A 14,866-nucleotide genomic window follows, 5' to 3' on the forward strand; every position below is an offset into this window, starting at 1 on the left:
ACTCCTCTGGCTTCCAGCTATGGAGAGGAGAAAAGGGGCAGAGCCTCAATTATCCACATTTAATGGGCAACATGCTCTCTTAGCACTATTACCCGAATGCGAAATGAGGCAAGAAGAGGGGGTTGTTAAACCTGCTTCACAGCTGCTGGCACAAATTCACGCTCCCACTTTAAGGGCCCCTTAAGACTTTGATGTCTCACAGCAAACAACCCCCCTCCTCCATCCCCCACAAGGACCTGAGGCGCTTGGCACGGGTGCTCCAGGCCATCCTCGTATGCAGCAGCAGCAAGGTCTGTCCCAATGAATGTTACTACCAAAAATCACCCGCTAAAAAGACACTTGGTTATTTTTACAATTTCCTTAGGCAGACCTCAATTTCCAAGAACATCTGTAAGAATATTACAGCAGAGGAATTGAATGTCGCCTCAATTTTTTAACATCAAAATTAGCAAATTCTTCCTCCCTGAGAAGTACATTTCAAAAGAGGTTATCTGGAGATTTTGACAAACATTCAAGTAAAACATCTTGCTTAGATAAGAGCCATTATCATCAACTCCTCAGCAATTCACAGAATATCACTACCTTGACTCTCTGCTCATTAACTCGAGCTAATCGATTTTCAGTCTTCTGAACTGCTGAATCCCAATCTTCCAGAGTACCTAAGTGAGAAAAGCAATAAATGAGCTTTGATTTCCTGGGATTTCTGAAAACTTTTAAGAGAGGAAATTAAATCTCAGCCACACTTCCACAATCCCTAAGAGAGAACCAATCACACAGCATCAGCATGAGAGACACTCAGTCTAAGCCAACACCCACCTAATCCATCCAAGAGTCCAAAAAGCAAGGCTTGTGCTTAGGACCCTCCAATGAGGAATTAGGACCCCCTGAGGCAGACCTTTTTTGGTGCCTCTGATTATTAGGAAATGTTTCCTTAAAGAGATCTCCCCCCATTATATAAAAACAAAAGGGCGGGGGGTGTGAATGAATCAAGTCCCCAGGTCCTCTGCTTGATACATGTATGGCTGTGGGCAAGTCTCTTAACCAATCTGAGTTAAGCATCTGAAGCTGCAATATAAGGGTTTCAGACCAGAGGAGTCCTAAAGGAGCTCTCTCTCTTCTATATTTAAATACTTCAAGAAACACTCAACCAGTTTAAGCTTTAAGCTGGAATCATGAAGAGTAGCTGAAAATCTCCCCACTGGAAAACTGGCATAACCAATACCTGAAATGCCAGAATGCAAAACATAGACAGACAAAAAGTAAATGCTATTAACAGCAGGTCACACCAGATATTTGTAGTTAATTTAGTTGGTAATCAAGTGTTCAAGGGGAAAAGGCTTCTTGCGCAAAGTGAGTGCCATTCTTTTCTAATGCAGTTTTTTGCAGAGGAAGGAGACCAGGGTACAAAATGCTGCATACACTGTCAGACTTTGTTGATATATTCGTTGGTTGCGCTGAACTGTTTTTTAATTCCTTTATTCTTTTTTTGCAAGGGGTAGATTGTATATTTTGTCTCAATAATTTATCTTGAAAAACAGAGCCAGATTTTTTTTTTTGGGGGGGGGATGTTACAGGTAACCAGAAGGTTTTGTCTGAGATAACTTCACCTTTTTTAAAAGATGACAATTTAAAAGAAAGGGATGGCACACTAGGAAGGGGGAAGACAAATTTGGAAACAAAGGTAACATAAAAAGAAAAAGATAGAAATAAACTTTTTAAAAAGATGAGAGCTGGCTCCACAACTCAAAGTATAGAAAATGTGTCTAATCAAGTCACACTTTCATAACTTAACATCATTAAAAATTATTTTAAAATTATGTTGTCAACATTTTTTAAAAACTTCCTAAAGAGCTCAATAATCAGAACTCTTTAATCAGACAAAGGTACTGGCTAAATAAAATTTTCACTGTCTGTATGAAATTACTATGGCCAAGTCACAAGCTCTAAGAACCTCAGTTCCACATCTATAAAATATGGAAAATACCTTTTGTAGCAAGAAAACACCCTTCATGGCTGTTTTCACTCTATGTTGGTAAAAGGTTTTCTTTCTCCCCTACATTTGAAACAAGCCTACATAGGAGAGGCTATAGTTACTACAAAGAGAAGCATCTCTCCTGCGGTCAGTGAGGCCCTTTGCCACAGCCCACAGAATCCAGAAATCAATCACACTAGGTTCACAACTGGCTAATCACTGGCCCCCATGAAGATCTACCAAGTTTCTAGAGAATAGAGACAAAGCCTTCTACTGACTGTCTGTCCTTGAGGGGCCAGACAAACCAAGATACAGATTAGAGAAAGAACAAACACAGATCTGAGCTGGGGCTGCCCATTACACCTGAGAACAGACTACAACAGCCTTTCTCTTATGTTATGAAAGGGATGCCCCACCTCCTCTAGACTTTTACTACCTCTACCTACCTCAAAGCATTTTAGAAAAGGCAAAGCTCTATAGAAATGTGCCTTACTTACTGCTACCTTACCAATTATAAAATTAAATGTCTCATCTTCCATATTCTTCCTCTTGTATGAAGTTACAGTTAATTACTACTGAACTGTAACAATCGTAATCTAGCTTGGTGGGAGGATCCCTCTGATTTTCGTTGTCTTCATCTCCACGGCAGACTAACTCAAGTCAATTCATACCTCTGGGTCTCGGTTTCCTCAAATAATTTAGTTTCTTCCCTGACAACACGGGCAAGTTTCCAATGGCTGGGCAAGCCATGAGAATTATTCGTAACTGCCGAAGTCAGACAGAAGAACACTCTACACAAAAAAAGAAAACCTGACATCTGGAGCTGCAGCCTTGTTTTGTCTCACAAAGATCAGAAAAGATGAGATGTCCATCCTTGGGAACGAGCAACCACCAGGTCCATGTGCACCTGAAGGTGCCAGGAGGCCACCCGGGCTCACCTTCGATCCTCTCGAGTGTCAGCAGCACTTCGCAGACGTGCTCCGGGTAGTCACTGGTCCACTGAACAGCCCGATGCAGAGCCTTCCGACAGTGCTGGGTGTCCCCGTGTGCCCTAGAGCACAACCACAAAGAACTGGTGCCTCCAGGAAACAGAGCAGAAAACACACAAAAGCAAACGCACCATCCCCTGTCCATCCCCTGTCGCTATCTGCTGAAGTCCTAACAATTCAGCTGTCTGTCCTGAGAAGGCCTGATTCTGCCTACGAGTCACAGCACTGCAGCTTTCATCTACGCAAACCCGCACCAGGGGCACAGTCAAGGCATCTTCTCAATTCAATCTAGTAGTGAGGAAGGAGGAGACTGCAAGAACTGATGATCCAAGCCTGGACGGCCGCCTTGGTTTGCTGCATGTTTAGTATCCAGGGACCACCGTGGCCTCCACCCAACACCTGGCATGAGGGAGCCCAGGGACGGGCTGCAGGCAGGTCAGTTTTTACCAAGGCATACTGATGAGAATGATGACAGCTAACATTTACATGAGCAATTACCATGTGTCAGGCACTGTCCTATGTGCTACACAATTATAATCTAATTTGGTCCCCACAACAACCCTGGGAGGAAGGTGCTAGCATTACCCCCATTTTACAGATGAGGAAACTGAGGCAGACAGCGGTTAGGCGGCTTGTCTAGGGTCACACAGCTAGGAAATGCCTGGGTCAGGTCTTCTTGACTCCATGCCTGGCTCTCTTGCGCACTGCGCCACATCGCTGCCCCCGACTTCAGCTAGTTTAGACCAAATTCGGAGAGGCTCAGCTGCTAACGATCTTGTCTGTTCACTATCTTCAAGACCATCTCCCACAGAGAGATACTAAGCTACACCGTCCACATCGGAAAAACGGGAGATCCAGGCTACAGCAGAAAGGACTCTAACTTGCTGAAAGGAACTGGGCGTCAGAGTGCTGCCACACTCCTACTCCTGTGACACTCCGGGAAGGTAAGAACACTGCCTTTCCGGACAAGTCTCGCCCCCACAAGTCATCAGGTGGGCCGGGCCTTCTTGAGGAAAGGTCCCAGGCAAGTTCTCTTTGCATCTCCCCAGGCACTGGCACACCATGCCCAAGGAGCTGTAAGGGAGATCAAGACCACAAGGTGCTCTGGCCTCAGAGAGATGCCCACACTAGAATGAAGGAGCCAATCAAAGGAAGCAGCCCTGGTTCGCTCCCTCACCAACCACCTACCTGTCCTCCACTCAGCTGCCAACATGATCTTCCCAAAGCATACGTCTGATCGTGTCACTCCTGCATCCCATGAACTCCCTATTACCCCCAGATTGACCATCAAGTCCCTGCTTTCGTATCCAAGGTCCTTTCCATTAGGCCTACCTTCTATTCCTCTCCACGCCAGGATCCAGCCATCCCACACACTTTCACTCCCAGCCTCCAACTCTCAGAATACCTGGCACTTTTTTAAGCCCCAACTAAAGCACCACCTGCTTCAGGAGGCCCTGACAGGTCCTGCCAGCTGTGAGCGCCTCCCCCCATAAGATGACCTTCTGGACCGAGTCTATATTTATATTGGACATTCTGATGCACAAATGTTGCCTCCCCATTAAAACGTCAACTCCTTGATGGCAGGGCGGGCTTGTCTGGTTTTTCTTTTGTGTCCATAGCATGTGGCACAGTGCCTGGCACACAGTATATCGGTTAACTGATTCTGTCTGTCTAATAACAAACAACTGGGTAGTTATAACTCATCTATCTACAAACGTTAGAACATGCTTTCCTGCCTTCCGTGGCCCTGGTGACATGGCTCGCTGCCTTCCCGTCATCACCCGAGGCCCCTGTACACACTAGCTTTAATCCTCCTGCGTCAGTCACTTCAGAAGCCCAACGATGCCCACGGGCCACTCAGTTACCGTTCCAGGTTGTAGTATTCCAGCCACATGTTGGCATATTTTGCATTTCCTTTTGTCATAATGCTATCCCAGAGTTCTCGAGCTTTCTGCATATTGTTACAAAGGCGTGCCTACAAGATGTAGAGGAGAGCATTTAAAATGTCAGACGACTTTGGTTTGAATGTGCTTGGTGAAGTAATCACAGCAAGGGGAAGTAAGTCCACAAACAGTTCTGGTCCAACCTATGAGACTCCACAGATATTACCTGGCTAACACTCCAACCAAATGTGAATGCCAACACAGGTGCAAATTCTACAGAAGCACAGAAAATGTGAGTATTTGTAATCCAAGAACCTCAAAGACTTTATCAACAATGACTGGATTTTGCCTTTTTTTCACTATGTACTTCATATGTAAGTGTTTAAGATATCAATGAGACTTTCTGGTTCTATCTTTTAACTAATAAAGGTTCATTCCCATGTCTATCTGGTGGCTCACATTTCATTTTTTACAAACAAACAAAAAACCTAATGCACCATCGTATTACATAATTCAACTACCTCAGAAGAGTCTGGATCTTAACTTAAGACTCAATTATTCCAGCTGCTACTAACCAGACCAAAATCCTAAGAGACTGGATGAAATCGCAAAACTGTGAACAAAAACATACCTCCACTCTTGCCCAGTTCTGCATTATGGTACAGGATGGATCTCCACTTTCACTGAAACCTTAGAAGAAAATAATTGAAAAAATAAACAAAATGCCTCCAAGAGAAAAAGTGTCAACCCCAACGCCCCAAGGCTAAGGCAGTAGATGTCTTACGCTCCTCCACTTCTTGTTTCAAATACTCCAGTGCCCGAGCAAAGGCAGCTCTCAGCTCCTCTAGCTCTTTGCTTGAATCTGGAAGACAAGTTGGAAAAATAAAAGGACGGATTGGAATGAGGGGCAGTTTCAAATGTTTTTCTCCTCTTCAACCATCTTTCACGCCTGGTCAATCACCCAACGCCCACACAACTTAGCTCTGGGAGCAAGAACATTCTTCTACAGAGAGCACAGGGCAAACAGGATGGCAATGAGCTCCAGAGGAATGTCCAAGTTATTCTGTAAAACTAGAATTTGCTTTTCTTAGATCCAGATACAAAGGAAGCTGGCCATTGTACCAGAGCTTTGAAATATTCTCTTCTAGGGAGAATCCTTATTATAATACTATGTAATACTACTTATTACAATCAGTGTGGAAAACTCCCACTGGGCCAACTCCATGTGCACAACTCAAGAATCTTTGGCGTTAGCAGGGGCCTTCAGGTGGAATGATTTACCCCGGGTCACACAGCCCCAATGGGTCAGAGGCAGGCCTTTTTTGGGGGGGTTAGGTGACTTGCCCACATTTCTCTCATCTCTCCCCACCTCCACTAACACAGCCACAACCTCAGACAGGCCCTCATCGCCTCTCACCTGGACTACCACAATGGCCTTCTGACTGGTCTCCAGTCTCTCCCTACTCCAGACGACTCTCCGGCCACCCAAGTGACCTTCTAAGCTCTCTGTGACCTCCTACTCAATGACCTGGGGCCTCAGGTGAGACCTGGCCATCTTCCATCTCTTGCTTTCACGGGCCCTGAGGGAAGGCCACAAGGTGCCTGCAGTGCCTGCCTCATCTGCCTCAAGAGACTCCTACTTCCTGCTGCTGCGTGTGTCCACTAAGGGAAGACTGCCAGAGTGACTGCCATCTGTACCAGCACAAGGCAACTGCCACCTCCTGCTGCCAACCTAATGTTTTGCTACAAACTGGAGCAAACTTCCCTTAGGCCTCCTGCTCCTGCTGCTGCCCCATTTCCTGCCATAGAAGGAAAGAGCTTGAGAAGGACAGATCTTCAGAAAAGCGGCCACCTGGTCATGCCCTACGCCAGTGGGGTCAAACTCAGATAGAAACCTCTTCAGGCTGCATCCTAAGAAAACCACAAACTGAAATTATCTACGTTGCACTGTATTTTTACTTACCTTAAATTCTGGGCCAATGTCCAGCCTACTCTGTTCCTCACCTCTACCTTGGCTTCCTCTGAGACTCGGCTCAGGCCTCGCCTTCTACAGAAGGCCTTTCCAATACTCTTGGCTCGGAGTATTCCCCTCCGAGCTGCCCTCCAGTCTGCCCTGCATCTATGTCAGAGGTGCTTAATTCCTTACACGTCTCCACCACTAGAATGTAAACCCCTCGAGAGCAGGGACGATGTCTGCCTGCCTTTTCTTGTATCAGCACCACATGGGGCACACAGTAAGTGCTCAATAAACACCTGCTGCCAGATTCGGGGCTCCAGCTGTAGCACCTACAATTTCCATCCTGCAGTGATCATCACAGCACTAAAAGAACCCTGCATCATCAATGCAATTCAGCTACTAGACATAATGTAAACTACCCTCTTCCACCTATTCCTCCTGGGCCCAGCCCAGAGTCTGTCCCACTCATGTGTACTGATGGTCCAGCCTGACAGTCTACCTCTCTAGCTGTCCATCCAGTCTCAATAACAGGCAGTTTTCATCCACCTGTCTTTTTCTGTATAGATACAAGTCACTTTTAGGAGGCTAGGGCATAGTCCAAGTTTGATGCTGTCCATCAGGACAAGATCTGGGAAAAGAGGAGCATTTGGAAGGGCTCGCCTATGGCGTGCTTCTTGTACTGGGACTCTCCGTGACAATGGCAAAGACCCCATGGACTGACTGAACTGCCACTTCAACAATCACTGAGAGACAGGGCAGATGAAAAAACTAATGAAATCTTGGGCTGCAGCGGGGTATGGGCTGGAATGGGACGCAGCACTACAGCTGCCTGAAGGACTGGGATACGGAAGAGGGAATGCACTGGCCCGGCTCTTATTTAGTCTTGCCAAAGGGAAAAACTTCCTTAAAATTAAAAGCTATGCAAAAGGCACCTGAGTCTTCAGTAGATTAGTTCCCCCTCTTTATAAGTCTCCGAACAAAAGGGGAATGAGCAACCACTTGTCCGGGATACTGTCTGGAAAGAAGCCCTACAGAATATGGACTAGATGGGGGCAGGGATGGAGACAGAGAGAAGGGGGAATGGGAGAGACCAGAGACAGGGGAGGAGGAGTGAGTGGAGGGGGGAGAAAAGGAGAGGCGGTGGGGGGCTTTCTGACATCCTCAGTGTCTCCATGGGAAGCCTAGGGCTCATCCATGCACTCAACCACAATTTCCCTCCCTCTTTAAGCTTAACTTCTAAAGATGTCAACACTGATATAAAATGAGTCCTCTAGTGGTACATCAACTTCACCATCAGACAAGAAAATCAGCTAAGGGGCAGCTAGGTGGCACAGTAGATCAAGCTCCGGCCTTGGAGTCAGGAGGACCTGAGTTTAAATTCAGCCTCAGATGCCTGACACTTACTAGCTGTGTGACCCTGGGCAAGTCACTTAACCCTGACTGCCTCATCAAAAAAAAAAAAAGAAAGAAAGAAAACCAGATGAGAGCACAGAGCAGTCCACTAGTACTTATCCAGTCTGCAGACAAAGTAGACTAGGATCTTGGTGAATACTGCCTCTTTTCCGCCTCTCTGCTACCATCAGTCTGAGAGCAGCAAACAGGGCCCCTCTGTTTAGAGGCCACAGGGGGGGATACTGTGGGTATGGTTCTAGATTCGGAGTAATGGAGACCTGAGGCCAAAGTCAGCCTCGAACACTTCCTAGGTAGCAGTGTGTCCCTGAAATCCCCTCACCTGGGACCAATAAGAGCCCCTACTTCGCGGGGCTACTGTGAGGATCCTCATGAGATGACAGATGTAAAGCACTTGGCAAACCTTAATTAAAGGGCCCTTCAGAGAAGAGTTAGAGCTCTTCTCATTATAACGGTTTCATGGGTTATCACAGCCCCACACCTCCTCACACCTGGTGGACAGCCCAGTACCCTTTCCACAGCCTCAGGCCACAACCTCCGCCAGCATGACAACACCCAAGAGAAGGGCCTTGGGTGACCCCACACACACAAAGAAACGCTCAAGCAGGAGCAGGACTCGATGTAGCGTAAAGATACCTGAGTGACCCCCTCATTCTATCCAATGGTCACTTCCTTGAGGGAAGAGACCCATTTTATCATCTTAGCTCTTTCCCAGTGACCTAACCAATGCCTTGTACATCATAGGCATTGGGCAAATGCTTGGCAAGGTGAATATATGTGACGAATACAATACCTTGTTTGAAATCCACTCTTCTCCTCAGGTAATCAAGGTACGCCTGCCAAATCTCCACATAATCTGTGGCCTGAATAAAGCCAGCATTCAGTGCTTTCTCAAAGTTGTCTGTGGTCGGAATGAAAAGGCAAAGTTTTCACTTTGAAAGGATTAAATAACTGGCTGCAATTTCTATAAGCTCCACTAGATACAAACTGCTTAAAAAACAAGAGTGAGTTCTGTGCTACTTAAATAAGCAGAAACAGTCCCTGGGAGCACAGCTGAGAAAGCCGCAAACTGACCTGCCCTCTCTGCTGAACCTCAGCTAACCACGCCCTCTGCCCCAGGGACCCCAGGGAACCCACGGCCTGGCCCATTCTCTGAGGAACCCAACGGCAAGAGCAAAACGCTGCCGTACACACGGATACACCGAGACATCAACAGCAGTCCCTTCTGAGGTAGCAAAGACCTGGAAATGAGGCAGAGCCCCTGGACTGAGGACGGCTGAACGACTGTGGTGGGGCTCAAGAACGAGAAGACTCGTGTAACTCACACAAAGGGAATTAAGTAGAAACAGGAAAATCCACAGGATGACACCAGGGTAGCTTCAAAGACCCATCCCCCCCCCAAAATCACAACTGAATGCTGTGAAATGATAAACAATCAAGCTTGGACTAGCGAGCGATAGGAGAATACAGCTCCCATCAGGGAACATGGGTGTGAACATGCCACGTCCAGTTTCACTGAATCATTTTCCCCTTCTTTTTATTCTTAGAAGGAACGGTGCTCCAAGAGAGGGAAGGCAAAGAAAGCACTTCAATAACAGCAAGTTTTTCCATAAACTCATTGAAACGACCATCTCCAGCACTGCTAGAGGCTGCCCACCCTTAATGCTTGCAAAGGCTGGCTGGAGGTAAGAGTCGTAGAAGGGTCAATCATACAAGTATAGCCTTCCCACAAAAACATCCTTACCAGAAACTACCTGATGATCAACTCCGTGTCTTTCCATGGCTAAGAGATACCGGTTCCACAGTCCAACTGTCCAGGGACAGTTTCTAACAGCACGATCATGTGCAGATAGCACCAGATCCTTCATCTTCAACTGCCGATCCTAAAACAAGTAATTCCGTGGTGGGATGGGATAGTGTCCAGTTGGGTATTCTACATGAAATGGGGCACGATGCTGCCAGTGCTTAATTAATATCAAACAATTTCTTGCAAGGATGGCTAATTACCTCATGAAGTTTCTTTATAAATGTCTAGTACTACTAAAGCGTTTTGAAACCATCACTTATATTGATGCATTTCAAGCAGGTAAATAAGTGTTTTGCTTCCAAAGTCAGTCTAGGAAAAAGCTGAGCAATTCAGTATTTTCAGAAACATTTTTAGAATTTAGGAACTGGGCCGAAAAAAAGGAAGAAAAGGAAAGGGTGAGCAGAGGAAAAAAGAATGCAGCAATTTCTCAGTCTTCTTCACAATTTTCTTTCAATAAACCTTTTATAATTAAAAAGTAAAAGTGATGCCATCTCACTGCACTTACCAGATATTGATTATAACGGGCCCACAAGTCTGGAACGAGGCAATTCTCAGCCAGTGCACGCTCAAAGATTAACTGAATGCGGGCAGGATCTCCAGCTTTCAACTCAAAATCAATATATGCTTGATACTCAGCTAGCTTCGGTGTCTCTGCTACCAACTAATACAGAAACATTTAGGACAAAAATTAAAATAGGTTCCTCGATATGGTTAAGGAAAACAATCCCTCTCCATACCAAACCAGAACTTTAAACACTGACAGTGCCCTGACAATCAGATACACAATGGCATGTCTAAAGCCACCTTGGCTGACACAGACCCACAAGGGACTGTCACAGCTAACTTTGTGCCAAGTCTGCTGCAAAATTATTACACAGTCTATCCATTTCGGAATACAAACAGCACCCAGCTGTGTGCTTGACAGACAGACCAAGGGAGAAGCATTAAGTCTGACACTATCACATGCCTTACCGCCAAAAACGATCAAGAACAGACTCTGGATTCTTGAATCAAAACTAACAGCCCTCAGTAGTTTATCACCTTTAATGGGGAAAATGAAACTCAAGGACATTCAGCTAAAATCTTAATCAAGACGAAGAAGTGCACAAACCATCAAAAGAAATCTACTGAAACGAAATATAAAATTTAAAAAATCAATGAAATATATGCTACTGTGATTTGTCAGCATATCGCTGCCCTCCCTGGGCCCTGCTTTCTCCTCTTCCAGGGCGGGGGTAGGGAGGGTGGAGAAGGGGAAGCTGGGCTCTCGTCCCAGATTTCTTCTAGCGCCAAACTTCGACAATTTTACGATTTTTCCTGATCAGATTTTACAAATTCAACAATATCAAAGTAAAGAGACCAAAAGGGGACACGGCATTCAATGACAAGCTTTTGTTTTATTTTGTTAAAGCTAACATGCACATTTTTAAAACTCATGCTATAAACGAGCTTCGAAGTAGGATTTTAATTTTATTTCAGATCGTTTTGGCTGTGTGAATTAAATGTTTTTGTTAATGGTTACTAAGTTTAGAATAATTTTTAATTTAAGTATGTGGTCCCCACATATATGCCTCACAGAAAACTGAGTGATCAGGATATTTTGTTTAGTTTAATTTTCTGGTTAACTGGAAATTACACATAAAACCTTTCATATTTTATCTTCATTGAACATCTGAAGCATGTGAGCCCCTTGTTCTGCATCAGCAAAGTGGTGAAGCAGGGACAAATGCGGCTTTTTTGATCATTCAGGGTTTCAAAATGCTCCAAGGGCCCCCATTCTTTCTCTGCCTTTCCTTCCCATTTTCCAATACTTTTCATTCTCTGCCCAACCATGCCACAAGCTCAGTTTGCGTCACCAACACTGTCCTACCCATGGAAGCAGGGACAAGCCACTTGACCTCTGACCCTCAATCTCCTCCTCTGAAACACAGGATAGTCCTTGCAGCAGCAACTTCCTCAAGTGTTTATGGGGAAAGGACAAAACTTCCAAGACCATCCTTTACCTCTGAGGCACAGAGGAAGCGAGCACTCACCAGGGCCTCCTCATAGGGCTTACACTTCTCCATCTGCTGTAATGCTTTCTTATAGCTCTGCGTGACAGCTTCCGGTACTGGGTCGTCTGACCACTCCTCATATTCTGCATAGGTGGCTTCCATATCTGGGAATGGATGAATTCAGTCCATGACTCTGGCTGCTAGTTTCCAACCTACTCCAAACTCCACTTACACTCTCAACCTTCAATGAACTCAGCATGCTTATCTGCATATCTCAAACTGAAAAGTGGGTCATGAGGATCTGAGTGTTAGAGCCAGAAGGATCTGTGCACCCATCCAGACCAACTCCCTCATTTTACAGAGAAGCAAACTGAGGCATCAGAGAGGTAAGGTGACTTATCTAAAGTTACACCCAGAAAAAAGCAGTTAAGTTCCTCCTATTGGTTCTAATTCTTACTTACAACATCACTAATGTAAAAATATGTTTAATAGGAATGTATATGTAGACCCTATATCAGATTGTGCACCATCTAGGTGAGGGAGGTGGGGAGGGAGGGGGAGAAAAATTTAAAACTCAAAAATATGGAAGTGACTGTTGATAATTCAAAATAAATTAATAAAATAAATTAATAAAAAAAAAAAGAAAAGAAAAAGCAGTTAAGCCAAGATTCACACCTGGATCCCCACATCCCAAATCCCAAGCTCCTTCACTGAACCTCACTGCCTCTGCATGGCATCGAAATCAACTCAGGACTAGAAAACATTAGCTCAGGCAGAGGGCCACCAAGAATGAAGGCGGAGGGGGGTGGTGGGAGAGCCCGGCCCGAAGCTGACGCCTCTCGGTCCCAGTGCCAGTGTTCTGGCACAGCCTCTCCCACATCTTGTTCTCAACATCCTCGGGCACTCTCCACCTCAAACTGTGGGCACAGAAAGGCCCCTAGAAAACACCTGCTAAAGGAATTCTATAAAGGCCAGGCACAAGAACCAGAGGGAGAGAGGGACAACATGAGCCCAGGTCCAAAGAACGAACCTCATACTCCCCATTTATAAAATATGGAAGTTGACTACATGATCTCCAGCGTCTTTCTAGCTCTAATTTCTAATTCTATGGGGGAAAAAAAAGCAGAAAGAATAGCGTCAAAATTCCCAAACTAAGTATTAAGAATTCCCTTCACCACTACTGCTTCTGTCCTTCACAAAAAACAGCCCCAAAAACACAATATAACTTGCCAAAAATTTGCAAATTGGGAAAAACAACCCCAAGTCTAGAGTATTAATAGTCCCAAACGGAAATACTTCCAATTAAAAATCTCTCAGCCCCCTTTTCCTTCCTTCCAAGACACCCCCCCCCAAGTGAATGCACAATTTATTTACTTCTGCCTTCCACCTCCTGCCCCACTCCAGGTGAGCTTGCCCCCTTTTACGAATCAGTCATTCAGAAGCCCTGGGCAGAATTCTAGACTCGGCTTTAACACGCACTGGCCATGTGACCTTAAGTGGGGCAAGCTCTCCATCTCTTAAGCCAGAGGGCACTATGGTATCCCCTACTCCTCACCTAGAAGTGGGACCCCCAGCTGGCGGCGGAAGAGCGTGTGGACTCTCTCAAGCTGCAGAGCCAGGGCCTGCTGCTCTTCAGGCGTCGGGACGCTGCCGGGAGCGGGCTGCAAGAGCAGAGCAGGACCACCATACGTTACCTCCTCTCATTGTTTCCGACAGAGATTCCTGTTTTCACCCCACACACAGAGTCCATCTCAATCTAATTCCACATAAATTTTATCTCTTCCCCCCAAGAAAAGAAATGCTGAAAACCAAGCTCCCACCCGACCACCTCATCCAAAGGGCAGAAAAGGCACTGTATCTGTAGTCAGAAACCCAAGGATGCCTCCAACTCTGCTCCTCACGAGCAGGGCAACCTCAAACAAGTCAGCTCCCCACTCAAGGTTTCAACTTTCTCAGTTGCAAAATGGGAGGAAAGACTATTGTAAGGTTCAAATGAGACAGTGGATGAAAATGCTTTATAAACCTTAAGCCCCCATATAAATATCAACCATGACTGCCAGCTGTAACCTCAATGTGTCCCCTCTTACTGCAAAAGCCACAAGTCATACACTCTTTAACAGCAAGGAACGTATGGACTATAATATGATACGACATAACAAGATAACGTAATAGAAGGAATATGTAAAAATACAAGGAAATGGTGACGAACTTACTTCCTTCTCAAAGGCTTACTATGATATATATAATTTGAAAAGAAAATCTTGCCAAATAGCATTATTCTCAAGCTTCAGAAACTGCTAGAGGAACCTAGAGAAGATGGTGTCGAGGCCTTTCCTCGGCTGACAAAGATGCTGGAGGTCACCAAAGGGTCACACACTTGGAGCTGAAAGCAATCTTCAAGGTGACTTAGGTCAAACTATTCACCTACAGTGAGGAAACCAAGGCTCCAAACAGTTCAGTGACTGCGGGACCCACAGTTGCCTGCCCAGGGAGGCTCTAGAAAAAAACCGAGGCCCCCTGTCTCTGAGGCCTTCACCCTGACCCTGCTTCTCCTCACGCTGCATGGTGGTAAATGTAACCTGTGTGGTCACCAAGACCAAGCCATCGTCACATGTTCTCAAGAAAAACCGAAAGGCCACGCATGCCCGCGGGGAGCCAGTGCTCACCTGGGCTGTTTTCAGAATCGCATTCTCAAACTCCCGGTATGCCTCCCACATGGCTGCGCCTTTGGTCACGTGTAAGCCAACAGCGGTCAGGGCTCTTTCAAATATGGAACGGACCTTCTCGATCCCACCTTCCTGACCAATCCCACCAATTGAATATTGAGCATACTCCAGCCAAATTTCAGGACCTA

General features: G+C 45.7%; 1 protein-coding gene across 2 annotated transcripts in view; it reads right to left on the reverse strand.

Annotated features, from left to right (window-relative positions):
• SART3 (spliceosome associated factor 3, U4/U6 recycling protein) overlaps positions 1–14,866 on the reverse strand; it is a 35,587-nt gene that overhangs the window by 4,526 nt on the left and 16,195 nt on the right. Inside the window, exons 4-14 of one of the 2 annotated variants that reach the window (XM_021007931.2) lie at positions 14,679–14,863; positions 13,568–13,673; positions 12,052–12,176; positions 10,524–10,679; positions 9,956–10,094; positions 9,005–9,112; positions 5,629–5,706; positions 5,476–5,534; positions 4,827–4,936; positions 2,911–3,023; positions 583–659 (exon numbers count right to left, since the gene is read on the reverse strand). In XM_021007931.2, the coding sequence (XP_020863590.1) occupies positions 583–659; positions 2,911–3,023; positions 4,827–4,936; positions 5,476–5,534; positions 5,629–5,706; positions 9,005–9,112; positions 9,956–10,094; positions 10,524–10,679; positions 12,052–12,176; positions 13,568–13,673; positions 14,679–14,863 (1,256 nt within the window). The remainder of the gene's footprint in view (positions 1–582; positions 660–2,910; positions 3,024–4,826; positions 4,937–5,475; positions 5,535–5,628; positions 5,707–9,004; positions 9,113–9,955; positions 10,095–10,523; positions 10,680–12,051; positions 12,177–13,567; positions 13,674–14,678; positions 14,864–14,866) is intronic. The other variant, XM_078154381.1, reaches the window with a different exon arrangement.

This window comes from Phascolarctos cinereus, unplaced genomic scaffold, assembly GCF_003287225.1.
Source record: "Phascolarctos cinereus isolate Bilbo 61053 unplaced genomic scaffold, phaCin_HiC Scaffold_4;HRSCAF=312, whole genome shotgun sequence".
Taxonomy (NCBI): domain Eukaryota; kingdom Metazoa; phylum Chordata; class Mammalia; order Diprotodontia; family Phascolarctidae; genus Phascolarctos; species Phascolarctos cinereus.